Source organism: Notolepis coatsorum (genome assembly GCF_963971535.1).
Source record: "Notolepis coatsorum genome assembly, chromosome: 11".
In the NCBI taxonomy this organism is placed as follows: Eukaryota; Metazoa; Chordata; class Actinopteri; order Aulopiformes; family Paralepididae; genus Notolepis; species Notolepis coatsorum.
Window position 1 is genome coordinate 45,040,352 of NC_140175.1, and position 27,847 is coordinate 45,068,198.

Sequence of the window (27,847 nt, forward strand, 5' to 3'; positions counted from 1 at the left end):
GAAACTGGAACATGTGAGAGTTTTAGACTGCAGCATGCTGACTCTATGTCCAGGAAGCCCAGATGGGGAAACTGGAACATGTGAGAGTTTTAGACTGCAGCATGCTGACTCTATGTCCAGGAAGCCCAGATGGGGAGGTCTTAGCTACTTGCACTTGCAAGAGGCTCTATGACAACGTTGCTCACTTAGCTAGTAAACTCTCTGTCCAAGTTCGCTAGCTGGGATTTTAGACTCTTATGCCTAGTCCACACGTACAGATGCAGCTCTTAGGATTCTGAGCTCTGCTCTGCTCTGCTACTGCGGTAATCATGCCCATTAACCTGGCAGTGCTGTTAACGAGGCGTTAACGATACTGCGCCCTTGCAGTAGAGTTGCAGTTTTTAAGAGCTGGATCTGTACACAGGTATTTTCTTAAACCATAGTCTTTTGTATGGGTTTTGGCCTTTCGTCCACACACAAACCACGTTTTAGGTCACTGAAAACTGACCTTTTAAAAACCTCCTGCCAGGGTGAAGATTTTCATAAACGCTATCCTGTCCACACAGGATATATTTGAGAACATAGCATTTTATCTGCGCTTTAACACCTCTGTCCACACAGAAAGGGTTTTAGGTCATGCCATCAAGTCATTTTATGTGAGGTTTTGTGTCATTGTTGGATGGAGAGATTTTCTACAACACTGTTGGTGTGGACAGGACTTTTTTTGATAATCAACAATAGTCTTGTTTTTTTTATTATCCTTTTCCTCCTTTTTTCCGATTTTCTCCCATCCCAATGTTAGTCGTTATGCCAATTCCCAATCCCCTTCCTGGTCGTTGCGCACTCTACCCCCTACCGTCGGTCCGGGAGGGCGGAGATTATCACATGCTTCCTCCGACACATGTGTACCCAGCCCACCACTTCTTTTCACCTGGCAGCGCGGACTCTCACTGGGAGAGTGTAACGCGTGGAAGGTCACACTACCTCTCCTAGATCCTTCCCTTGCTGTGCAGGCGCCCCGACCGAACTGTAGGAGTCGCTGTTTACAACGACCAGGACCCACCCTCGCCGGGTTTCCCACCCGCTAACACGGCCAATTGTGTTAGTATGGACGGTTGGCCAACCCGGAAGCACCACAGCTGGATTCGATCCCACTGTCTCTGTGGTGGTAGACAGACGCTTAGTCCGCTGCACTACCCGGCCGCACCAATAGTCTTGTTTTTTTAACAGGTAGGATTCTGTCTAGTTATTATTTCAGTAATTGAGTTAGTGTTCTAGTGGTGTCTGTGTTGATGCCTACCCAAAGCAGTCAAAGTTGTTGTTATTTTTTCCCTTTTGTGTTTTGAGTCCCTGAATACCTCCTCAGTGGATCTGTCGACTCTCACAAGCTGTCACTGCGTGCGTGCGTAGCATGTCTCACCAACTAAAAGGCAGATAAAACATTGCACATAGGCTGACAGCAGGCCAGGGACTTGACTCTTTTTATTGGAATGAATTTCCATCATTGTCTATTGAAATAAATATGAACTGTTTCTAACATACTTCCTATCACCCTTCCTATGCTTCCTAACATCCTTCCTATGCTTCCTAACATCCTTCCTATGCTTTCTAACATACTTCCTATGCTCCCTATCACCCTTCCTATGCTCCCTATCACCCTTCCTATGCGCCCTATCATTTTCTTAACACCCTTCCTATGCTTCCTAACATGCTTCATATTGCTGTCTAGCATTAGCATGCTAACGCTAATACCAATGACTATAATTCGAGAGCAGTCTGTGTGTTTGTTAGTGTTAGCATGCTAATGCTAATAACTATAAGGAGAGCAGTCATTGTTTTTGTGTTTTTTGTGTGTTTGTTAGCGTTAGCAAACAAAGCGCACCTTACTAGTTGTTTTTATCATTCATTCTTTCTTCAAGTTTGTAAATTAACAATGACTGTTTTGTTGTCCCTTATCTTTGATAATGTTTTGTAAAAAAAAATGCATGGAAAGTCTGACTAGTCAAGCAATTTCTTTTTACCATTTCCTGAAAAGTTATAATCTTTTTATATATAATGAATATGTATTACCTTATCCATGATGTTTATCACAAGGTAGATACACTGTTTGTTTACTTAAACATTTGATTTCTGATATGCAGTGTTTGTTTTTGTGTATTTCATTGTCCCTTCCCTGAACCTGTGAAGTTAGAGTTTTTGTTTTTGCAGCAGCAGCATTTTGACACACATGAATCTTTTACTTCCAACAGATGTAGATCATATCAAACTATCGCTGCCATTTACATATATTCCCATCCACACATCAAATATCATCAACATTACCTCAGAGACGTGTTACGCAACATTTCAGCTCAGCAGCGTTTGCCGTAGGGACGGACAGAAATAGCTAGAGGGCCTGTTTTAGAAACTGACCTTACCTCCACGAGAATCTAAAAATGCAGACGGGAAATAGAAAATGACAGCATATTTTAAAATTGATGACAGGGTATGTATATTTTGTGTGTGTGTCTGAGAAGAGAGATATAGATGACAGGAGCTTGCACAGAGAGAAGGTGGTGAGTTGTGTGTGTGTCTCAGGTCAAAGCTCTCTTAGAGGTGGCAGCAGGGAGTTGGAGCTGAAAATGGGGCTTTACTGTTTTATTTGACAGGAGGTAGAGAGAGATGGGAGGGCAGGATAGAGAAGGAGCAGAGGCTTGTAGAGAAAGAGGGAGGGAGGGGTAGAGAGAAACAATTTGGAGAAATCACACCAAATTAAAACACACCCTAGGGTTGATCTTGATCGATAAGCCATTAAAACAGACTGTAATGTTAAAGCTGGTCAACTATATTTTTTCTTAGCTAGTATAGAAACATGCCTAATACTCAAACTATTAGTTAGCTAGGTTAAACAGTCACATTTATTTACTACAGTAGTATTCTGTTGATTACCTCTCTTTTTTATTTATTTATTTATTTTACATTGCGTTACCTTGGCAACAATCCATATTTCATGCTGATCCATATTTAATATGACACCGGAATCAGAAATACAAGATTCTGCTATTCTGGTCATTAAAATTCATTTTGAGCTCATGGGAGAGAGAGTCTGTCTCACTGGAGTAAAGGCATATTTTAGATTATATAGGAATCATAGTCTGTCTCACTGGAGTAAAGGCATATTTTAGATTATATAGGAATCATAGTTTGTCTCACTGGAGTAGAGGCAGAACCTAGATTATATAAGAATCGTAGTCTGTCTCACTGGAGTAGAGGCAGAGCCTAGATTATATATGAATCATAGTTTGTCTCACTGGAGTAGAGGCAGAGTTTAGATTATATAGGAATCGTAGTCTGTCTCACTGGAATAGAGGCAGAGTTTAGATTATACAGGAATCATAGTCTGTCTCACTGGAATAGAGGCAGAGTTTAGATTATATAGGAATCGTAGTCTGTCTCACTGGAATAGAGGCAGAGTTTAGATTATATAGGAATCGTAGTCTGTCTCACTGGAATAGAGGCAGAGTTTAGATTATATAGGAATCGTAGTCTGTCTCACTGGAATAGAGGCAGAGTTTAGATTATATAGGAATCGTAGTCTGTCTCACTGGAATAGAGGCAGAGTTTAGATTATATAGGAATCGTAGTTTGTCTCACTGGCGTAGAGGCAGAGTTTAGATTATATAGGAATCATAGTTTGTCTCACTGGGGTAGAGGCAGAGTTTATATTATATAGGAATCATAGTTTGTCTCACTGGAGTAGAGGCAGAGTTTAGATTATATAGGAATCATAGTTTGTCTCACTGGAGTAGAGGCAGAGTTTAGATTATATAGGAATCATAGTATGTCTCACTGGAGTAGAGGCAGAGCCTAGATTAGGAATTCAACAGGAGTCATCAAGTGACATGAACACATGGGGGTAAAAACACAACATTGGAGAGGGTGAAAAATGCTGTGTACCAGGGGTCAAGGGTCAGGAATATCGTTCTCAGTTGGAAAGTGTAAATATCAGTAACATGAGCATTTTCACATCAATCAAAGAGGGTTGCCAGAGAGTTGAAGATCCATGATACAACAAAGGGATAATGTGGATAGAGAGAACTGAATGCAGCCAGAGAAGAGGAGGGAGGTTGGGAGAGAAGGAGGGAGGGGAGGGTTAAGGAGCGAGGAGACAAAGAAGAAATGAATAGAACTCCCAGGAGGAGAGGAGAGACGGAGGACAGGACGGTTCAATCGCATATGATTGACAGGTGGAAGAATGCTTACGGTACCCTGAAAATAAACCTCCTTTATTCTTCCACCCAGACACCTCCCTATTATCCTCCAAATAGCTTCTTCTGTTTCCGAGGCTGTGACCAGAATCCCTCTGTAAGGGACTGGAGCCATTAGAGCTTTTGTCTGTTAATTGTTGTTCTAGTCCTAGTTTAGGCAACGAATAGTATTTTTATAGTGTGGCTTACACGCTGTCTAGTGGTCTATTTGAATGCTGCAAGGGCACAGTGGTGGAACAAGTCACCCTGTTCTCTCATGAGTGACGACTTTTCCTTCTAATTGGTGAGAGGGTAACTTAAATAACCCCGCAAAATAACTGCAACTAACCCCGCCCTAAACCTTATGCTATCCTTAACACTTTGGACACCGGAGCGATATGCGTGATGTGTTGTTAAAAGGCCGACACTCTAAAGTATAGGAATACGTGGCGGTGTTTGCAGGGCTATAACTATATTCTATATTATAGCTATGGATACAATAGTATGGCCCATTTGACATCACCTATCTATCGTTCAATATGAGAAAAAGAAATAATTTTTTCATCTATACATTCCCGTTTTATACCGTGGTGAATATGACTATAGTTTTAGAATAATCCTGTCTAATCCCAGAAAACGATGCTATGCAGCAATACATGCAATTCACTAAAAACGTTGTCATTTCTCGCCTGTACACACTACTATTTTGAAATCACATCTATATTATTATTATTATTATGTTTCATCATGAATACATGAAAGGGTGGGGTAGTTTTTTTGATGCTTTGATCGTCACCAACGGCACACGTTGTGGAGTAACGTTACACACATATATTGTGATCAAAGTGAAATCATGGTTGGATCACAGCAGGATAGGATGTACCCCAAAAAGAATATTCCAATTATCTGATTGCGAGTCCCAGTATTGGTGTCGATCGTGTCGCCAACATAATCCGCCACACATCATGGACCGGGAGCAATTCACGCTTCTCAATCCGATTGGGACAACCGGTCCCCTTGCCCGACCAATAGAAATCTGACCGGAGACCTCTGATCGACCCACAGGCCAAGATATCATGTTTCAAAGGGTGCTCGATACTCCCACCTGAGTGGATGCGGCCGGTATTGCACATTGGCATTCTCAAAATGATTCCCCAGGTTAACCCAGATGTCCGTGTGCCTGTAATTAATGGAAATATCGAATAAAAGAAATAACGATGAAAACCCAACTACTGTATACTCTGGTCTGGCACTGAACGTTCGGCGAGTTAACCCGACTATCATCGGTTATGGCGTCCAAAGTGTTAAAGGTGGAATCTGTAATGTTGTCAAACAGTGACCTCTAGGCAAAAGAGCCCCGCTTGGTACTGTTTACATTCTTTGTTTTGGTCTGATGTGTGGGTTGGAGTTTAGTAACTTATTATACTGTGGATTTCTCCAGACCTCTTTTGGCAGAACCTGAGCTGAACTAGATAACGGCTCAGACCCAAACGTTGGTTGCAGGCATTTTGTGGCAGGTCCCTGGAGCTGTAACATGCTGTGCTGAGCCTGGCTGGAGCAGAGAACACATCTCTCATTTGGGTCCTAGTTTAAAAGTAGGTTTTAAACTACTTTATAACCCCACCTGTAGCCTAAATAAAGACATGATGACTGCTGCGGAATAGAGCTAGGTAGAAAGAGAGCAATAAGGAGAGGGATGGCATTTTGGGGCAGATACAATATGGAGAAGAGAGAGAGGGAAAGAGAAAAGGAGAGAAAGTGAGGGAGGGGGGACTTGGGGAGAGAATACTAGAGAAGGAGGGATAAGGCTATGGAGTGAATGTATGTATGCTGTGTAGAGATAGACAGAGGGAGGTAGAGAGAGAGAGGTAGAGAGAGACAGAGGGAGGTAGAGAGAGACATATATGGAGGTAGAGAGATACAGAGAGGGAGGTAGAGAGAGACAGAGGAAGGTGGAGAGAGAGGGAGGTAGATAGATACACCCCACCGGCTTCCCACCCGCTAACACTGCCAATTGGTTAGTATGGACGACCGACCAAGCCGGAGGTACCGCTGACAGCTGGATTCGATACCAGTGTATCTGCGGTGGTAGGCAGGCGCTTAGTCCGCTGCGCTACCCAGCTGCCCTAGAATAACTGATTTTGGATTATTATGGATTATTATTTCTATAACAAGATATTTATTATGCTGATGTAGGCACATATTTGGTGTGGTTAAAAAATATTATAATAATAATAAATAAATTGGAACGGAGAGAGACAGGGAGGTAGAGAGAGACAAATAGGGAGGTAGAGAGAGAGAGAGAGGGAGGTAGAGAGAGACAGAGGGAGGTAGAGAGAGACATATAGGGAGGTAGAGAGAGACAGACAGAGGGTGGGTAGAGAGATACAGGGAGGTAGAGAGAGGTGGGTAGAGGGAGGTAGAGAGAGACAGGGAGGTAGAGAGAAACAAAGGGAGGATAGAATAAATATGTATATTGAATGAGGGAGGTAGAGAGAGAGGGATGATATATTGAATGAGGGAGGTAGAGATAGAGGGAGGATATATTGAATGAGGGAGGTAGAGATAGAGGGAGGATATACTGAATGAGGGAGGTAGAGAGAGAGGGAGGGATGATAAAAAGGTTTTTCGAACGTTCTCATGACTAAATTACCTTACTTGAGAATATCTGATTTTCAAAATGTATGTTGGATTATTATTTATTTTTGGTGTGGTTACATTTTTTTTTAATAAAAAAAAAATTGAAACGGATGCTGCTAGTTTCCTCTCACCGTCCATGATACCTGATTGGACTGTTGAGACCAGCCACGCTGCAGCGCGGAGCTCCACAGCCAGCTCACCATCTTCATCCATAGTTTCAGCGTCAGAGAGAGAGAGAGAGAGAGAGAGAGAGAGAGAGAGAGAGAGAGAGAGAGAGAGAGAGAGAGAGAGAGAGAGAGAGAGAGAGAGAGAGAGAGAGAGAGAGAGAGAGAGAGAGAGAGAGAATGAAATAAGAGGAGAATATGAGGAGAGAGATAGAGATGGGCTGATTTATGAGGAGAGGGATGGAGAGAAAGTTAGATGTGGGAAAGAAAGAGAGGAGCTGTTGTCAGAGGAGAAATGTGCGAAGAGAGAGAGGGTGCTGATGTCAGAGGAGAGAGAAGGGGATAGAGACAGAGACAAGCTTATGTCAGAGGAGAAATGTGCGAGGAGAGAGAGGGGAAAAGACGGCTAGAGAGCTACAGTAGATGTGTGAAGGGTAAGAGAGGGATAGAGAGAGAGCCATATGTACAAGGAGAGAGAGAGATGAGCTGATGTCAGAGGAGAAATGTGCGAGGAGAGAGAGAGCTATGTGAGGGGAGAGGGAAAGATACGAGAGGGATAGAGAGAGCTTGATGTGCAAGGGAAGGGTTATATTCTGTCTGGAGAGAAAGAGAGCAAGATTAACATAATAGATATGCCAGGAAAGATGGAGAAAGCAAGATGAAAGTATAACAGGATATACAGCATGCTGTCTGGAAGGAGGGCTGCTATATGAAGAGAGAATTTAAATATTTGTAACTTCTTAAGCATCGGGCAAAACAAATTGCATACCCAAAGTAATTTGCGATTTATTATACTTTATACTTATAGCACATGCATGAGTCTGGTCTCTTTTGAAAGGTAACATTCTGAAGTTTCTCACGCAATAAAGAGAAATCACTTTGAGTGCTAATGAAATAGAGTAACAGAGGTTTGAACACACTGAAGTAAAAGTTGTGTGTACTCACATTTCTGTTTAGTGGTTGCCAGATGCCTGTTTTTAAGTTCCAGCTGAGAGTTAGGAGCTGGAAAACATAGCGGCTCCATAGCCTGAAGTCTTATAGTCATACAGGTCCAAAGTTGATAAATATCCCACGGAAAATGAGTATTTCACAAAGGTTTTTGTAATGTGTGTACCCCAATAATTCAGCGTGATTATCCAAAATGGCCGTCCACTGCCTTTATTTCGCCTCTCGAGTCGAAACAAAGGACTTCCTCGTCCGAGCGGCTTGTCAAATGACGCTTGCCGGATGTTTCGTCTTCTAACTCGAGACCCAATGCACGCAATAGGTTGAGTGTGGTGACGATCGAAAGGCGGCACATTCAACTTTCCAACAATGTTTTGTTTATTTACACATATAAAAACAATTACATATATAATACAATACAATCCACAAGGGATGTGTAGGAGAATTGCCTAAAAACCCTCTAGTCTAGGGGCTTGCATGTGGCATTCACCAGGAAGCAAAATTACACTGATATTATATCAAGATAAAATATAAAATCCCCCCCCCCCCAACAAACACACACAAGCAGGTCTACATAGACACCGAACCAGGCACCCATGCCATACGATTTCGGGTATAGAGAAAACAACTAATGACAGGAAGAATATATAATATAACGAAAATACAATAACAAAATACAACAAGCTTTCCAAATACAAATACAACTTTCCAAACTTTGGTTGATCGGCAAAAACGCAGACGAGAGCAAAGTGCTGCAACATGCGATAAAATGCGTAAAAAAAATTATGTAAAATTTTTTCTGTCGTTAATTAATCTAAATTAACATGATTAGTCCCAGCCCTAATGTATATATATATATGTAAGTATATATACTGTACCTGTATAGTACAAGTTAGTATGGTGTCTTGGCAGAGAGATGGAAGGATGGAGAGAAAAATTAAAGTGAAGGATATGATGTGGTGTCTTTGCAGAGAGAGAGAGAGAGTGATGGATGGAGACAGATGGAGGGATGGATAGAGAAATGTCTTTTCAGAGGGATGAGAGGGATAGAGAGAGATGGAGTGATAGAGAGAGTGATATAATGTCCTCTAAGGAAGGAGGGCTGGTAAACATGTACCCGTTAAGATGACTCATGTCACCATTGAACTCTGTTAGCAGACTGGAAGAGAGAGAGAGAGAGAGAGAGAGAGAGAGAGAGAGAGACAGAGAGAGAGAGAGAGAGAGAGAGAGAGAGAGACAGAGAGAATATGAAATAAGAGGGGAATATGAGGAAACAGAATAAAGGGTCTGGTGTTCAATGAAGACATAATAGTGGGGTTAGCTTAACCAGATTGTGTACACAAGATCACCCGCCGGGGCAAGTCACTGTCTGGGCTCTCCTGGGTGGCGCCAAACTGGCAGCGGTGACGGAACTTCCCATGAGTTGTTCACGATTAGTAGCCTCCTGTCTCGTGGTCAGTGGACCACTCTCTGGCTGTGTGTCAACAGCTTCACCGTCCATCTGGGAACACCAGCTGAGCTGGATTAGTTTCTAGGAGGTGGACTTTCTTTGCGTATGAGAAGGTCGTCCTATTAACACCGTGGGGGTGTGTGTGTGTGTGTGTGTGTTCATGTGCAATCAAGTGTAATGGCTTTTTGATTATATAGATTCTACCTTTAATGTTAGCTGCCTGTTGTGTTGTCCTTCCTAGACTGCCATAATGTCGGTCTGTAAAGCAGATAATAATGAAATAAGTAAGTAGAATGAGCTACTGTAGCTAAGCTGTTTTGTCCATATAGATGCATTATGTTTTGGGGAACATCCACACTAGCATCTTTACCACCAAGTTCAGCAACTGTAAAGTGAACTACAACGGTGAAGGTGGGCGGGACATTCTATAACCTCTGACCTTCTACCTGCGCTTTGTGTGTGTGTGTGTGTGTGTGTGTGTGTGTGTGTGTGTGTGTGTGTGTGTGTGTGTGTGTGTGTGTGTGTGTGTGTGTGTGTGTGTGTGCGTGTGCGTGTCTCTGTGTGTAGATCTGCTCCCAGCTGAGTGAGCGTCTGGAGAAGCAGCAGACAGCCAACCGAGGAGAGCTGGAGAAAATCAGGGTGAGATACATAAATCAAATCAAATCAAATGTATTTGTAGAGCCCGAGATCACATGGAATTGCCCCCATGGGCTTTACAAGTCAAGAAGAAACATCACAATAGATCAAGACACGTACGTACATACACACACACACACACACACACACACACACACACACACACACACACACACACACACACACACACACACACACACACACACACACACATACACACACACACACATACACACACACACACACACACACACACACACACACACACACACACACACACACACACACACACACACACACACACACACACACACAGACGTTGAGTTGTTGAAACACTGCTGTGATGCTGAAAGATGTAGACTGTGTTAATAACTAGGACTGGAGAGTGGAGGGTAAGTATAGCCTAGAACTGTACTGTTCAGGAAACAGTGTCATTACGAGAAAACTGTGTGTGTGTGTGTGTGTGTGTGTGTGTGTGTGTGGTGTGTGTGTGTGTGTGTGAGAGAGAGAGAAAGTGTGCAGCAGCTGTAGTAGAGGTAGTGGTTGGAGATCTCTACCCTCCTACTGCAGCAGGGCTGTACGCTAAGCTTTTTCACTAGGGGCCCTAAATGAAAAATGTAGGGGCACAGAATATTTTAGGGGCACTTTTTTAAATAACAATTTTACCATTGTAGTGCAAAATAATATGTTCCTCCTGCCTCATTACTGCGGTCCTTTTATTTAACATTTAAGTGCTTTTGTTTTCAGGTTTGTATCTTTTATAATGAAACGAGTCAACCAACTGAGAAAGTGTGTAAATCACTAATAGAACAAAAACAACAATGTGTGTGTGTGTGTGTGTGTGTGTGTGTGTGCGCTTGTAGTGCTCATTGAATGAGATAATCACAACACACACACCATTGCATTAATCAGGAGTACAAGAAACTCTGCATACCTTTGTTTCACAATGAAAAGTGCTTTAGAAATAAAATTAATTATTATTATTGTAAATAACCCCATGAAAGGTTTGTTATTTTTATGGGTAATTACCTGCTTCATATTTGTGATGTTACTGGTTTCAGTGTGTACCTAAAGTGATCAATGTGTTGGGCCGTTTATAGAGATCTATGCCAATGAATGTTTATGTATATCCGGGACTTTTTTTTATAAGAATTGAGAGGCCTACTACGGTATGATGTACACATATTATAGTCACATAACATGATGACACATCACATGCAATTACATTACTAATCATGGTACACATCCTAAGATGCCATTACATTGTTTTGGGTAGCATTTAAAAATTTTATCAACGCCGTTCTTCTTGTGAAGAGTAATGAGTGGCCCAAACTTCACGAACGGCTCCTCTTCCTTGGCGATGAAGTAGGCGATATTCATTTTTATTTTAAGCTGCCTCCGTTGATCCGCCTCGGAAATAAGAACTTGCCTACCGCTGCTGTCACCATAGACAACGATTTATTGGTTCGCATCATGTAGCTGTCTCTGCAGGCTGTGTGCCGATAGGACATACTGTGTTTAGTTAAGCCATCTTTTTTAAAGTTGGGATTTCCCGTTACAAACGCAGTTTTCCCCGCCTGCTTCTGTCCCTTGCAGTATTTACAAAACATAAGGTCATTCTCAAATACTAGCCAGGGGAATAGTTTGAGCCAATCCGACCTGACCTTTTTAGTTGTGACAGTGGTGGCGGGTGCAGCTATCTCGCCATCTTCATCTTCTTCGCTAGTAACGTCGGCGTCTGCAGACTTAGTGCTAACGATACTAGAGCTAGCCATGTTGCTGTCGCTAACGACGTTAGCCATACCTGGAGTAACGGTGGCTACTGCCACTGCTGGCTCACTGTTCTTGGTCACATTTTCATTAGACGGCTCACTAGGTCCAACACGTCGAAAATATGATGCAATACTAACGTTACTGGTGGTTTTCTTCATTTTTAGCCTAGTAGCTAATCAGACTGGCATCTACAAGCTGCGTGCACAATCACAGTGAGCGCTCAGTCGATTTTTCCCGCTGTTCATACCTGGCTGAGTGTGCAGCTTGCGTGAGTGGCGTCATCAAATTTATTTGTTGAGTTTAAAAGTTTAAGTTGACTTGAGTTTAAAACAGAGTTAGCATTATGAACTTTTATATGGTTTTATAACAGTTATATGGTTCTTCTTCTGAGGTATTCGCCTTGTTCACTTCGCCGCCATCTTTTTTTTCATAGATTGATATGATTGCATTTCAATGAGCCGATGACTAATTCGCGTCCATGTATTTCAAAACACGTAAACTATGGTGGAGAAAAACAAAGTGGGTCAGGTTGCATAGTGAGCCCTGCGCTCCATCTGGCATCGCTGTAGTGATGTGGACTGGGTTTAGGTGGTTGAATGAAACAGAGTCATAAAAGTCACTCATAAACACTGACCTGCGTCCAGATTAAGGGCACACTTTGCATTTTGCATTTGCATTTTGATCAGTAGTGCTGCAGCTCATTGTTGCTGCCAAGCATAGGACTTGTGCTTAAACCCGCTCTCATGGTGCAGGTGTCGGCCTAGGAGATAAAGTGAACGTCCTTGCTAGCATGAGTGACACCTTGGTGCCCTGACCTGGACCCAAGTTCCGCTGCTTGCTCTCATGCTGCCACGTACAAGACCCATGGTTCAGAATGGGCTCTTTGAACCGGTACAGAAAGGTGTTTGAGAGACAAGCATAGGCCAGTCAGACAGTCAGTCAGTTTTGGAATAATCCCTTTGTCTGTTCCGAATATCTTAAATCTCACACCAAGGAGAGTCAATGGTATAGTATGGTAGTCCTTTATCACTCTTACAAATGTTAAGGATGAAGGTTGTGAGTTGAATGAGTTGAACAAATAAATTGGTGTTGTGGTTCAAAGGCACTAACACTGCCAAGGTGGGCGGTCAGGTAGCGTAGTGGAGATTGTGCTCGTCACCAATGCAAGAGGCTGCGGTCTCGACTCCCGGAGAGTCAGCATTGCCTTGGCTTGGGCTGATCGCTATACTAACTCGTTTGGCTGAGTTAGGGGGAGGGAAGCCGTGGGTGGGTCCTCGGCGTTGTGGACAGCGACCCCTACAGTTCGGTCGGGGCGCCTGCACAGCGAGGGTAGGATCTGGAGAAAGGTAGTGTGACCTTCCACACGTTACACTCTCCCGGTGAGAATCTGCGCTGCCAGGCTGGCTGCCGGCTGGCTGCACATGTGTCGGAGGAAAACATGTGACAGTCTCCGGCCTCCCGGACCAACAGTAGGGGGGGGGTGCGCAACAACCAGGAAGGGGGTTGGGAATTGGCATAACGACTAACAGTGGGATGGGAGAAAAAGAAAAAAAAAAGAAAAAAACACTGCCAAGGTTAGGGGTTCCATTCCCACTAGGGCCAACAATACTAAAACAATTATTTATGTTATGTTAATGTTATGTTATGTTAACTCATTGGGCGCCACGCTCTTTCCCCATCTGTACTCAATGGCGCCAGCGTTATTGACCATTTTAGCGATGTTTGCAGACCCATCGTGTTTTGTATTATAGCTATGGAGACAATGTGTAGTTTGTGCACTATTACACGCTAAACATCGCCCCTTTCCAAAATAATCCAGTATTTTTTCATAGATTGTGAGATATGACGCGTTATATGCAATATGCCCAAAACGTTCTGGTGACTCCAAATACTTCCTAATCAAAGGTATATACCATGTACTATGTGTCTTCACAAAATCATCAAGGTAAGGTAAGGGTGGACGGTATAAACAGTATAGAAAGTACACCGGTATGAATTTGCACTACGGTATGGATTTTGACTATACCTTGTGACCGGTAGAGCAGCTCTTTTTTTTAATCTACTTTTTTCTCCCATTTTCTATTTTTCTCCCATCCCAATTTCGTATTGTCCAATTCTACCCTCCCCTGTCTCGAACGCTGTTAGGCCATGCCTCCCACAGGTCGGCTGCAATGTGGACCAAGCCTTGCATCACGTGTCCCCTCCGGTACATGAGGAGGCAGCTGTTGCATCTTTTCACCTGCACAGCGCGATCTCTCAGCGGCGAGGGTCTGCGTGGGAGGGACACGCCGCCCTCGTTGCTTCCTGATTCTGCTGCGCAGGCGCACCAACCGACCTGTAGGAGTCGCTGTCCACAGCGTCCGATCCCCACCCACCAGCTTCCCACCCCCTAATACTGCCAATTGTATTAGTATGAACGACCAGCCAAGCTGGTAGCAATGCCGAGAGCTGGGCTCGAACCCAGCATCTCCTGCATTAGTGGCGAGCGCCTTGCCCACTGCGCCACTTAGCCGCCCCGGACCTTCAATTCTAGAAGCAAACTAGCTCTTCAGCTGCGCTTGACAACTTTTCTTGCGAGTTGCACAGTTTAGAACTATGTGTAATAAAAACTCTGCGACGGGTCCAATGGTCTAACATGCTTTGCATCCTCGCCATTCTGGAATGCTCACGTTGCGCTAAAACCTTAACTAATGTTAGCTGCTAACACTAACTAAACCTATCCCTGGGAACGCTCATGGTCATCCAATACTGAGGGAAGGGGGGGCTAGTCAAGTCAAGAGTTTATTCATCACATACATACCAGGGCATACAGTGAAATGCGGTTGGCCATGCCCGCTACGATTGGGCAATAAACAATAGTAATAGTAGTAATAATAATAAGATAACTAGAATAAACATGATAAATAGACATGTTAATAAATCACTTAAAGCCACTGGATCCTATGTACACTCCTATACAATGTGCAGTTTTACTTATATGTCCCTATGCTATACTTGCTGTTACTAACTATACTATGCAACAATCACAACAAGTTATTTTCTTAAAGTGTCCTTTTTCCCTTCCTTTAAAGTGTCCTTTTGTTGTGTGTTTAAACTTTAAAGTGACCTATGTGTGTGAGCTAGTGCAGAATGGTGTGTTGTGTGTGTATGTGTGTGTTCATGTGTGCTTGTGTGTGGAGAGATCAGTGTGCATTGCTCTGATGGCCTGAGGGAAGAAGCTGAGCCTTAGTCTCTCTGTGTTTGCTGCGTAGGAGCTTGTCTGACTGCAGCAGCTTGAACAGGCTGTTGTTGGGGTGGTGAGGGTCTTTCATTATTCTGCAGGCTCTGGATTTGCACCTCCTGTTGTATAAGTCCTGCAGGGGTGGTAGTGCAATACCCGTAGTACGCTCTGCTGAGCGCACCACTCTCTGTAGGGCCTTCCTGTCCTGGGCCGTGCTGTTTCCAAACCAGGCAGCGATGTATAGTACACAGTCAGAATGCTCTCTACACCCCCTGAATAGAAGGAGTGGAGTATCTTCTCCGATACTCTGAACTTCCTTAATTGTCTCAGGTGGTAGAGGCGCTGTTTTGCTTTTTTACCACAGTGTCTATGTGAGTTGTCCATGTCAGGTCCTCTTTGATGTGGACTCCCAGGTACTTAAAGCTGCTCACCCTGTCTACGATAGCCCCATTTATTTTATCCACAGTCCCCCCCCCCTCCCTCCTTCCCTCCCTCTCTCTCTTTCTCTCTCTCTCTATCTCTCTCTCTGTCTCTCTCTCTCTCTGTCTCACTCTACACCTCTCTCTCTCTGTCTCTGTCTCTCTCTGTCTCACTCTACACCTCTCTCTCTGTCTCTGTCTCTCTCCCTCTCTCTCTCTCTATTATGTATCCTCGGGCAAGAAAATATGGTAAATAACATGAGCAGGAAGAATGACAGGAGAGAAATGGGCAAACAGGTGCAAAGGGATGATCAGAGCGAGGTTTCGGCTAATGAAGGACTTAGAGGGGTTTGAAAAGATTTGAGGCAAATAGATGTGTGTGTTGCAATTCCTTAATAAAGGCTTGGTCAAATTCAAAAACGGAATTATCTCTCTGTCTCTGTCTGTAAATGAGAACCCAGTGGAACAATAGCATTGCTAATGTGCTGTCAAGCGGTAAACGTGTTAAAAATAGGTGGAGACAGACGTGACTCAAAGGATCAGTCTGGGCGCTTCCTAACCTGAGGAGGATTTACAGGTGCAGTCTGTTCAATAAACAAGCTTGATTTAAAGCAATGCTGGGCTGCTTGTCTCTAATCCTGTATTTCTCTCCCTCTCCTCTCTCTTCTTCTCACCTCATCCTCTCTTACTCACCCCCTCCCTCCTCTCTGTCTCTCTCTCTCCTCCCTACATCTCTCTCTCCAGAGTAAGGTAGAAGGCTGTGAGAAGTGCAGTGGTCTATTCAATAAAGAGGGCCGTGTGCGGGCAGCATTAAGAACGGTGCCCCCTGGCGGTTTGGAGGAGACAGACGAGGAGAAAGAGGAGCTGAAGAACCAGCTGAGAGAGATGGAACTGGAGCTGGCCCAGACTAAACTACAGCTGGTAGAGGCTGAGTGCAAGATTCAGGTATATACATATACATACATACATATACACACACACAGTGTTAGGGTGGCGTCTAGGTTGGAACCCAAGAGCAGAACACAAGGCACAGGAGAATGAGGCGGTTTAGGGTGTTTATTAGGTACCAGGCATTGACGAGGCAGATAGTGAAATGTACAGAGGAAGGTCACTCCATGTGATCCCAGGTAACGTCCAGGCTGGTGACGTCCACGGGTGGGGGGTAGACCGGGGGGGTGCAATCCTACACACAGAGAGAGCAAAGTTAGAACAAGGCCGGTTCAGAGACAGTGGAAGCATACAGGTTAGAGTCCTAGTACCACGGTAGGTGAAGCAACACTCGGACAAGGAGTGGCAGGAGTGCAGGCCTCATATCCAGGCTCGTGATGACGTGATGAGTCTCAGGTGTGTAGGATGACCCAGGTAGACAGTGTGGGGATGAGGAGACAGGAAGCAGCCCATATAAGGATGTGGAGACCTGCTGCCAGACTAAACTACAGCTGGTAGAGGCTGAGTGTAAGATACAGGTATATAGTAGGGCTGTCCCCGACTAAGGATTTGGATGGTCGACTATGATTGGCCAAAATGTGCCGTTAGTCGACTATTGGTCGATAAAAAAGAAATAAAAAAGAAATAAGTATAATAAAAAAAAAAATCTATTTAATATATATATATATATATTTTTTTTATCCACTTTTTCTCCCATTTTCTATATTTTCTCCCATCCCAATTTCGTATCATCCAATTCAACCCTCCCCTGTCACGAACGCTGTTTCTTGCCTCCCACAAGCCGGCTGCAATGTGGACTAAGTCATACATAGCACAAGTCCCCTCCGGTACTTGAGGTAACAGCAGTCGCATCTTTTCACCTGCGCAGCTCGATCTCTCAGTGGCGAGGAGTAACGCGTGGGAGGCTCCCGCTGCCCCCGACACTTCCTGATTCTACTGCGCAGGCGCACCAACCGACCTGTAGGAGTCGCTGTCCACAACGCCCGATCCCCACCCATCAGTTTCCCACCCCCTAATACGGCCAATGTGTATTAGTACGGACGACCAGCTAAACTGAAAGCAAATGTGGAGCGCTGGGCTCGAACTGACGAGCCCAGCGTCTCCAGCATTTCGTGGCGAGTGCCTTGCCCACTACGCCACGTAGCCGCCCTATATATATTTTTTTACATTTTTTATCATTCCATTTGTGCTGTGGGGGGTGCTTAATGTCTGAAGGAGTCGACTGAAGGCTTCTTGTCCTTCAGTCCACAGGGTGGAATCCACAAAGGGTTTGTGCTGCTTTTTCCGAAGCAAAGCCGGTGCATATCGCTCTCAAAGGAGTGAAACGATGTTGCTCATGCGCTCCACCAGCATTGCGTCCCTGCAATTGGCGTATATTTAAATGAGGTAATATGGGCGGAACATGTCCCCTTTCTATGTAAATGAGCCTCTTCACAGGTGATCATGGCAGCAGTAATTGTGCAGACAGGCATGACCGTGAAAGAATATCAAATATCTCGAAGGACAATATCAAATAAAGCCACATGCAGAGATATATCGCTATAGTGGCGCGATGGCACCTTACATTTCGTCCACAGCCAGAATCTATGGACGGATTTCGTTCATTGACATTTCGTGGAACACCAGAAAATAGATCTAATCTGTTCCACTTCAGTTTGAAAGTTTTGTCTGTTTGTTATTTTTATCTGTTCCCCTTTTTAACAATTAAATGGGATATAAACTAAATTAAATATAGCAAAATAGAATATTATAGCACTATATTCTATTGTGCTATAGTATACATTTAATTTAGTTTCTATCCCATTTAATATATATTCAATCTCTTTATTAAGTTGTAAAGCCCTGGCCTATATTTGATTTCATAATTAGATTATATTGAAGGAGAGGAGTTTTTATTAAATAATTATTAATACATTTTTTATTTAATGATAATAATAATAACTTCATAATAATAATAATCATGATATTGCATTACTGCTGATCAGCACACCTATCAGAAATAAATGTTTACTGTATTGATCATCTCAGAACCAAGCATTTGAAATGTCAGTGCTTATTTCAAAATCACGCGCTGTGAAGGCTATCGGCATGTGGCTTTATATTTCCCGAACAAGTTAGATACTGTTCATAACTCATAAGATCTATTTTCTTTAGTATTCCGTTCATTTTGTATTGTATTTCGTTTACTTCGTAATGTATAGAGCTTGTTTAATTTGTATTTAAGCACACACACACACACTCTGGTGACCAGATGCAAGAAGTCCAAAAGCAGGACAACAGTAAGATTATGGTGGGACAAAGTGGGACAGATAGATAATGTAAATTCTTTTATTAGAATAACTGGTCTTCACCGAATAGATAAATGTTAAATACAAAATTAAATCTCTCCACATTCGTCTTGGCACTGGCAGCCGGCATGTGGAAAGCACCTGCATGGGGCCATGGCATTGGGGTTTTTAATTCACTCAAACAACTATCCACTGAGGAAGGTGCAAGCATAACTATGGATGTAGCTTTTTTACGACCACACAATATTTTTTTGCAATCTCGGAATCTGGCCAAATGACAGGGGCTAGCTTGCTACCACAGTTGGCTGACCTGTATGAATGGGAGTGTTGTACAGTGTGATAGATGCTTCTTATCTCATCTGCAGTGACTTTGTCCGTCTGGCTATACTTTTTTGATTTGAGAAGGAACGGCATGTGTCGTTTGCCATTCTTGGTTGTAACTGCAGGTTTCTTTTTACTGCTTTCCATCTTGATTTCTAGTTCGCTTGTAATGTTTTTTTATTCTTTTTTGACAGCGTGCTACATTTTGACACACACATTTCTGCCAAAAGCGCTGTCAGGAGTGCAGAGTGCAGACTGCAGACTGCTCGTGAGCCACACATATTGGGCGTGTCTGTGCTGGTATCTCATTGCGCAATGTGCTTTCGTGGATAGCTCGCAAACACGGAGCAGGATCCGCGGATGCAATTAGCTTTCCGCAATCCATTCTTTGTGGATTCCGCCCACAGTGTGTGTTGCTGGCTAGCGATGTTCTGATACCAATACTGCCTTGTACTGGTATCAGATATTGGCCTGATAACCTCTTAACAACCGGGCAGAAAAGTGGCAATTTTTTTACTTGAACTTGAGGACTGCATACTTTTTTTGCAAACCAAAACAACAAACTTTATACTTATAGCACATGCATGAGCCTGGTCTCTTTTGAAAATTCACTTTTAGTGCTAACGTAATAGAGTAACATAGGTCTGAACTTGAGTTGTAAAAAAACTTGTTACTCAAGTTTTTCTGTAGTAGTTAGTAGTCCAGAGGTAGTATTTCCCCAGAATAGTATTTCCCCAGATGGAGCCATAGCCTGAAGCCTTATGTAGTACATATCCAAATTTCATAAAGATCCATTCAGAAATGAGTGATTAGGAGTGCTTTTGGTAAACTGTGTACAAACAAAAACTCAGTTGGCTGTTTTGCTCTTCCTGTTTTCGTGTTTCTTCGTGTTTTTTTATTTTTTTTATTTAGATCCCCATGTGGGGTATCATTGGAAAGCCACACTCATTGGTTACAACGATCCACAATAATGTTCGAGATCGGATCTAGATTGACGCAACTAGCCTGAGTTGGGAGTGGTATTTTGCGCAATACTGTGTACTTTGCACAAGCCTCAAATACCGGCATGTAACTCGAGAACCGCTGAACGGATTTTGTCGGATTTTGACGCTATCGACAGGCAACAAATACGCCTTCAATTCGATATATATATTGTATTACAAAATATGCACACCCGAGCCACTAGGGGTCGCCAAAGTGCCAGTTGCAAAGGGACGTTGCAGCTTATATCAGTATCAGAGAGTTTCCTCTAAAGTAAAATCGAATCCTTACACACGTAATAAAATCACTCTTCCTTACACTTCCCTCACTCTCCTGGCTGCTCACTCCCTGCCCCTCCCACTTGACTTTTGAGACGGTATTGCAGAGCAGTGCAACATGTAAAAGAAAGGACACAAAGTGTCATAGATTAATGAGTTGTTCTCTCTCTCTCTCTCTCTCTCTCTCTCTCTCTCTCTCTCTCTCTCTCTCTCTCTCTCTCTCTCTCTCTCTCTCTCTCTCTCTCTCTCTCTTCTCTCTCTCTCTCTCTCTCTCTCTCTCTCTCTCTCTCTCTCCCCTCCACCACCAGGATCTGGAGCACCATCTGGGTCTGGCTCTCAATGAGGTGCAGGCTGCCAAGAAAACCTGGTTCAACCGGACCCTCAGCTCCATCAAGACCGTCACCGGAACCCAGGGCAAAGAGACCACCTAACCTGGCACCCCCCACGGCCTCCGGTGCCCTGAACCCTGAACGCTACCCCTAAAACTTTGACCCAGGGCAGGGAGACCACCTAACCTAACCCCAAAAACCTCCAGACCCTAGAATACGATAAACTCTGCTCTTCACACACACACACACACACACACACACACACACACACACACACACACACACACACACACACACACACACACACACACACACACACACACACACACACACACACACACACACACCTGTCACCTGGTGTTCAGGGCAAGGACACCACCAAACCAAACTCCTGAAAGCTCTGGGCCCTGAACAACTCTGTCCCTGACACTCTGACTGCGTGGGTTCCAGGACATGGAGACAACCACTTAACCCAGTATCCACTCCAGACACCCCGAAACCAGTGGACACCCAACCCTGAACCCTAGCCCTAAAACCTTAAACCTCAGCTCTGTCACCCAGCTTTATCGAGGCAAAGAGAGCGCTACCAAACAGGGCTCTCCAACATCCCTGGACCCAAAACCCTAAACTCGACAACTCAACTCTGTCGAGACTTTCCCTGGGGCTCAGGTGGTCACCCTAAAACCTGACACCTAACCTTAACTTGAACCTTGACCTTTAACCCTCAAGATGATCAGCGTTGGAGACTGTGCCTTTTCTTCCTCTTCCTCCTCCTCCTCCTCCTCCTCCTCCATCTCTAAACAACCAAACTCTCAAACAAAGAAAACCCTCTCCCTCCTTCCTTCCCACCTCTCATAACATGAGGCTCTCAACCCCTTTTCCCTCCTCGTTCCCATCCTGTTGTTATCACTCCACCATTGGGTGTCAAGGGGGTTCGTACCCCCCCCACCCTCCTCCTACCGTGGACCAGAGCCCACCTCGTTGAAATGGGGGGTTGAAAGACAGAGAAGGACAGGCTGAAGCTCGATGGTACCACTGTCTCCAGAGGAATCATATACCTGTACTGAACAAAGATGGAGACGGAGAAAGGCTGTGGAGATGTTAGTCTTTGTACTACTGATATTTAAACGTCAAGGACGGACGAAAGGAGAAGTGGAACTTAGTTAACTTGTCCCTGCTGGGATGAAAGAAGAGAATAAACACTTCAGGATGTTCCTCCTCCTCCTCCTCCTCTTCATCCTCCTCCCTTCTAAACTACTGGCACAAAGTAAATCAAACCAACTCCTCCCTGTTAAAACGTGCTTTAGGTACGAGAGCTAACGAGACGCCTTTTCAGAAACTGAGCTTTTTTCTAATTTACGTTGAATCCCCTTTTTTTTTTTTTTTTTTTTATGTACGTATACGACTACGCTTATGTAAAGATGTGTACGAGCGAGCATGTTTGTTGTGTATCAATTGTAAGCAACGTATGCCTGTGTGTTTGTGTGTGAAAGTGAGTGAGTGAGTCGCTCGGGTTGGAAGACCTGGGTGTGTGAGCGTGTAGGAGAGAAAATCAAACTGTGTTTGCGTACGTGCGAGTGTGTGAGAGAAAGAGAGAAAGAGAGAGAGAGAGCCAGATAGCACTAAATCACAAGTCAGATTAAGAGAGTGTGCATGCTTGCTAGGGAAAATACCTTCCCCCATTCGTTTAGTTTCCTGTGATAATGTACGCTGAGGATGTTATAGCTATGTATATGAGCGATGATGATGGTGATGAAGAGAAGCGTACCGACGAAGCCTTGATCTGAAGGCTGATAGTAATGGTGATGGTGATGATGATGATGATGATGACGACGACGAAGATGCCGACAACGATGTAATGTACAGTACAACAGATGAGCGTATCCGTGTCTCCTTAGGGACATTGTTTTTTGTGTTACCTTTGAACACATGCCATGTCGACATCTTCAAAGAGATCACTTTGTGCACTTTGGTGATACGATCTCGTCCTCTAAATCCCTTCGCCATGTTTTATTCTTAGAATTCAATTTAGGGAATTCTAGAACTCCATTGTTACATTATCATTCGAATGTTCAGTTAATCAGAATTCTGTGTCACATGTGAGATGGTGCACCTGTCGGGGGTCAAAACACTTCCATTAGTATGGCCATAGGTAATACACATATTATGTGCATTCATACTCACCTTTTCAACATTTTTACCACGCTTTTACAATCGATTATTGATTGAAAACTGGAAAATGGTAATTCTTGAGGAGAGTGTCTCAGAACTCCAAACATGACAGCCAGTTGAACTGGGGGTGGTAGAGTTTCACTACCGATACCCAATAACTCAGAATTCCATAAGATACCCAGAATTGACCTATGTCAAGGGCCGTCCTCTTCTTGATCACAGTTGCGATTGGAGAGGGCGGGGCTTAACACATCCACTGCCGGAAACGGCTTACGCCGTGTTTCAAGTTCATGCGAATTCTGCCATTCCACGGCGTACGACGTTATTGAGATCATATTAAATCTTTTCGCCATGTTATTCATAATTCCCTCACAGAGCCTGGTCTGATGCAGTGGGAGCCTGCACAACTCTGCAACGCTTCAATACTGCCGCCTGGTGGATGATCGGCGATTTGCAACCGGAAATGGATCTCTTGTGATGCGTGAAATGCGTGAAATGCGTCCGGCACTCCCATATTGTTGCGGGACTGTAGACACACATCGTGTATATGGATCGCTGCCATAACTCAATAATCGAGATGATTTGGGCGTTTATTATTATTATACAAACCAGAAATGGATCGAGTTGATCGCCGTCAAATAAGTGGGATCTTTTTACTCCCGTCTCATCGGCTAACGGTAAGAGGACGCTGACGTCATTTTCAGCGCGTTTGTTTATTATTATTCATGCAAACTGCTCTGATCAATATATCACCCATACTACATAAAGCATTTACTGACGATCACGGAATTATAAATGACCCCCCCCCCGTTCATCCGCGCATGATAAGTCATAACGTTTAGGATCATGTACAGTTGAAATTTTTAATATAGCGTGTATCGCCAACAAACGGCAGTTGATAATCTATATATGTGTTTATGCCTATAAATCACGTTCTAGGAATTACTGCAGAAAACGATAAAAACATATTTATATTCTAGACGGTATTTTCGTATGAATCTATGAATGAAAAAGTATAACGTTCCCACATCCTGAACGATAGATAATCGATGTTGAATGGGCCATAGTAATGTCAATTTAGCAATACAGTTTAAAAAGTTATAGCCCTGCAAAGAAGGTAAACATCTCCATAGGCTTAGACTGGTGGCAGTGATCATACATTGATGGATAGAAGCGTGGCAGTTAATGTGTTAAGATGGGTCAATTCAGGTCTCAACACATACAAAGCTAGTAACACTTTAGTTAACCCTTTCACTACCACACTACAGTGAAAGTGTTAACCATTTGGTAGTGTGGTAGTGAAAGGGTTCAAATGATAAGTGCTACCGCACACCAAAGTGCTACATCACCGTAACTCTCGCTGTGTTGAAAAGTATCGCAAGACGAGTTCCTAACTGAACACACGTGTTGATCATGACGCCATCAGAGTGTATAGGAGCTGTGGTGCTCGCCTGCCCTGCATGAGCCTCCCTCCCCACGTCCTCCTTCATCACATGCCGTGCTGCGCTTTACTCGGCTTCTGGGGCACAGTGGAGCTAGGGTAGTGGCAGGGCTCCGGAACAATGCAGACATCCTGCATTTCAGGCAACGCAAATCACGCACACCTGCTGTTTTTCATATGAAGCACATGGTAGATCCGGTTAGATCCTCGGCTGCACCAGGAGACACCCAAGTCAAACCCTAACTCTCACCTGAAACAGACAGACAGACATTATGTGTGAACGTACTTGTGCACATGTACAAACACATGTCAATAAACTGATGGACACAAGTTCATCCAGACACGGATATACTCGCTCACACACACACGCTGACTCCTGTATTGCCTGCACTTGAACACACATCTGACCCCCTCCTGGACCCCCACCCACACCATGCCCTCTCTTGGCGCCAGCTGCTCTGTGACCCTTTGACCTTTGACCTTGATTGTCAGGGCTCAGCCTTTTGACAATATGTCTTGATGCTATGCTAGGGTCACACTAGGCTGTGCTTCTTTTAGTTTTCACACACACACACACACACGCACACACTTGTGTCTAGAATAGAATCAGAGGCAGTATATGTACAGTGCACGAACACACACACACACACACACACACATTTGAAAGCATGGTGACAGCAGGCTGTGGTGTGTTGGTTTAAACACCACAGCCAGACATAAAGGCCAGTCCCTGACCCTTCTCTACTAATACAAACAGAGACAGAACGAATAGCAGTATGGATTAGACACACACTCACAGGCTAGCACACACACTTGCAGAGACAATACACACACACTCACTAACAGACAGACACACACTGTAGTGAGCAGCACCTATTGTGCCTAACTACGGTTAGAGTAAATGTCACAGTAGTCAGGGCTGCTATGGGGTCATCGCAGGGGTCAAACCGGCCATCACTCTGAAACAGCTGGCCTGACATGTTGGGTTGGAGTGCAGAGGAGATGTGTGTGTGTGCGTGTGCATGAGTGTGTGCATGAGTGTTGCATGAATGTGAGAGAGAAGGAGAGAATGAGAGGGATAGGGAGGAGAGTTTGTGTGTGTGTGTGTGCGTGTGTGTGTGTGTGTGTGAGAGAGAGAGAGAGAGAGAGAGTATTAGTAAGCGTGAAGGAGAATGTGTGTGTCTGCAGTCTTTGGGCAGGAGCATTAAAAGGGGAAATTACAGTAATACTACTATTGCTAACATTTCAAACTATCCTGTTCATTTCAGGTTGAAAACAATGGAATATTTATCTGTCTCGACCTAAGACAGACGGTTACTTTTAACTTGCGTTTGACTTGACGATGGAATCTGATTGGCTTGAATCGAGGGGTTAATTGCTGATGTCAGAGGAAAGGCCGTGTGCGGTCGAGAGGAACAAAGGGCCATTACCCCATAAAGGCACTGGGTTGTACATAAGAAAACATAAATAAAATAAATGAATATTGAGTTTTTTTGTTGATGATTTTTATTTTGTATTTCTACTTCTCCTCTGTAATTATTACTAATGTTGCCTACTTGTACCTCCCTACATAACTGCTGTCGTGCTACAGATTTATCAACAAACATACGTTTTTATTTTTTATTTAGTTTGTTTCATGGTTTTGGTGTCGCTTTATTTAAGGCATAGAAGAATGGTCTTCATTTCTTATGAAACATTATAAGCGTGTTAAGGGTTCATAACACTATGTCAATAACGAGACCAGATAATATCCACGGTGAAACGGCTTCTAAACCCCCCCTGAAGAACCCTGTCATAATTCTGTTATAAGCATTATAATAGCTCATACACTGTCATAACTCTATAATCCATTATCGTCACATGCCTTAAGTAAAGTGTTACTGGGTTTTTTTTTTTCTTTCTGCTGGCTCCTCAGTCAGACTGCTGTTGTGTTGTTTTTTCTTTATGCCAAAACGTAGCTTATCATCCAGCAACATTACCAACGTGTGGACATTGTACTAGTGTAGGTTGCATTGTGTTACTTCATGAATTTCAATATAAAGATATGAACACAGACATTCCCTTTTGTTGGATTATTTTCTCAGCTCTGTCTGTGTCTGTCTGTGTGTGATCGGTCGATACGTAAAGGACTATTGAAGACGAGATGTACATGTAATGTGTATCCAGTGCACTGATGAAGACGAGATGTAATGTGTATCCAGTGCACTGATGAAGACGAGATGTAATGTGTATCCAGTGCACTGATGAAGACGAGATGTAATGTGTATCCAGTGCACTGATGAAGACGAGATGTAATGTGTATCCAGTGCACTGATGAAGACGAGATGTAATGTGTATATCCACGTGCACTGATGAAGACGAGATGTAATGTGTATATCCACTGATGAAGACAAGATGTAATGTGTATCCAGTGCACTGATGAAGACGAGATGTAATGTGTATATCCACTGATGAAGACGAGATGTAATGTGTATCCAGTGCACTGATGAAGACGAGATGTAATGTGTATCCAGTGCACTGATGAAGATGAGATGTAATGTGTATCCAGTGCACTGATGAAGACGAGATGTAATGTATATCCACGTGCACTGATGAAGATGAGATGTAATGTGTATCCAGTGCACTGATGAAGACTAGATGTAATGTGTATATCCAGTGCACTGATGAAGACGAGATCTAATGTGTATATCCACGTGCACTGATGAAGACGAGATGTAATGTGTATCCAGTGCACTGATGAAGACGAGATGTAATGTGTATCCAGTGCACTGATGAAGACGAGATGTAATGTGTATCCAGTGCACTGATGAAGACGAGATGTAATGTGTATATCCACGTGCACTGATGAAGAGGAGATGTAATGTATATCCAGTGCACTGATGAAGACGAGATGTAATGTGTATATCCAGTGCACTGATGAAGACGAGATGTAATGTGTATATCCAGTGCACTGATGAAGACGAGATGTAATGTGTATATCCAGTGCACTGATGAAGACGAGATGTAATGTGTATATCCAGTGCACTGATGAAGACGAGATGTAATGTATATCCACGTGCACTGAAGCAGTTTCCTCTGAGGCTTAGTTTTAAAGTTGAAGAAGTCCAGCAGCATGCTTGCTGCTATTACGGGGGTCCTACTAATCACCCCAAAGTACCCCAAAATACCCTAAAGTACCCCAAAATACCCCAAAGTACCCTAAAATACCCCAAAGTACCCCAAAATATACCCCAAAGTACCAGAAAGTATACCCCAAAGTACCAGGAAATACCCCAAAGTACCATAAAATACCCCAAAGTACCATTAAAATACCCCAAAGTACCCTAAAGTACCCCAAAGTACCCTAAAGTACCCCAAAGTATACCCCAAAGTACCAGAAAATACCCCAAAGTATACCCTAAAATACCAAAAGTATCACGAAATACCCCAAAGAACCTCAAAGTTCCCCAAAGTATACCTCAATGTACCACAAAATACTGGCTCAGAGGTAGAGCAGGTCAACTAATGATCATATGGTCAATGGTTTGGTCATTGGTTTGAATCCCAGCTCCTTCTGTTCACATGCCGATGTGTCCTTGGGCAAGACACTGAACCCCAAATTGCTCCCAATGAGTCTGGCTGCCATTGCTCTGTGAGT

The 27,847-nt window shown here is 43.6% G+C and overlaps 1 protein-coding gene across 1 annotated transcript in view; it reads left to right on the forward strand.

The window, feature by feature from the left end:
* The window catches only part of rabgap1 (RAB GTPase activating protein 1), a 461,466-nt gene extending 435,212 nt beyond the window's left edge, over window positions 1–26,254 (forward strand). The window contains exons 25-27 of the mRNA XM_084325096.1: window positions 9,972–10,043; window positions 16,197–16,397; window positions 20,577–26,254. Coding sequence (XP_084181222.1) covers window positions 9,972–10,043; window positions 16,197–16,397; window positions 20,577–20,699 — 396 coding nt within the window. The 3' untranslated portion in view covers window positions 20,700–26,254. The remainder of the gene's footprint in view (window positions 1–9,971; window positions 10,044–16,196; window positions 16,398–20,576) is intronic.
* The last annotated feature ends 1,593 nt before the right edge of the window (window positions 26,255–27,847 follow it).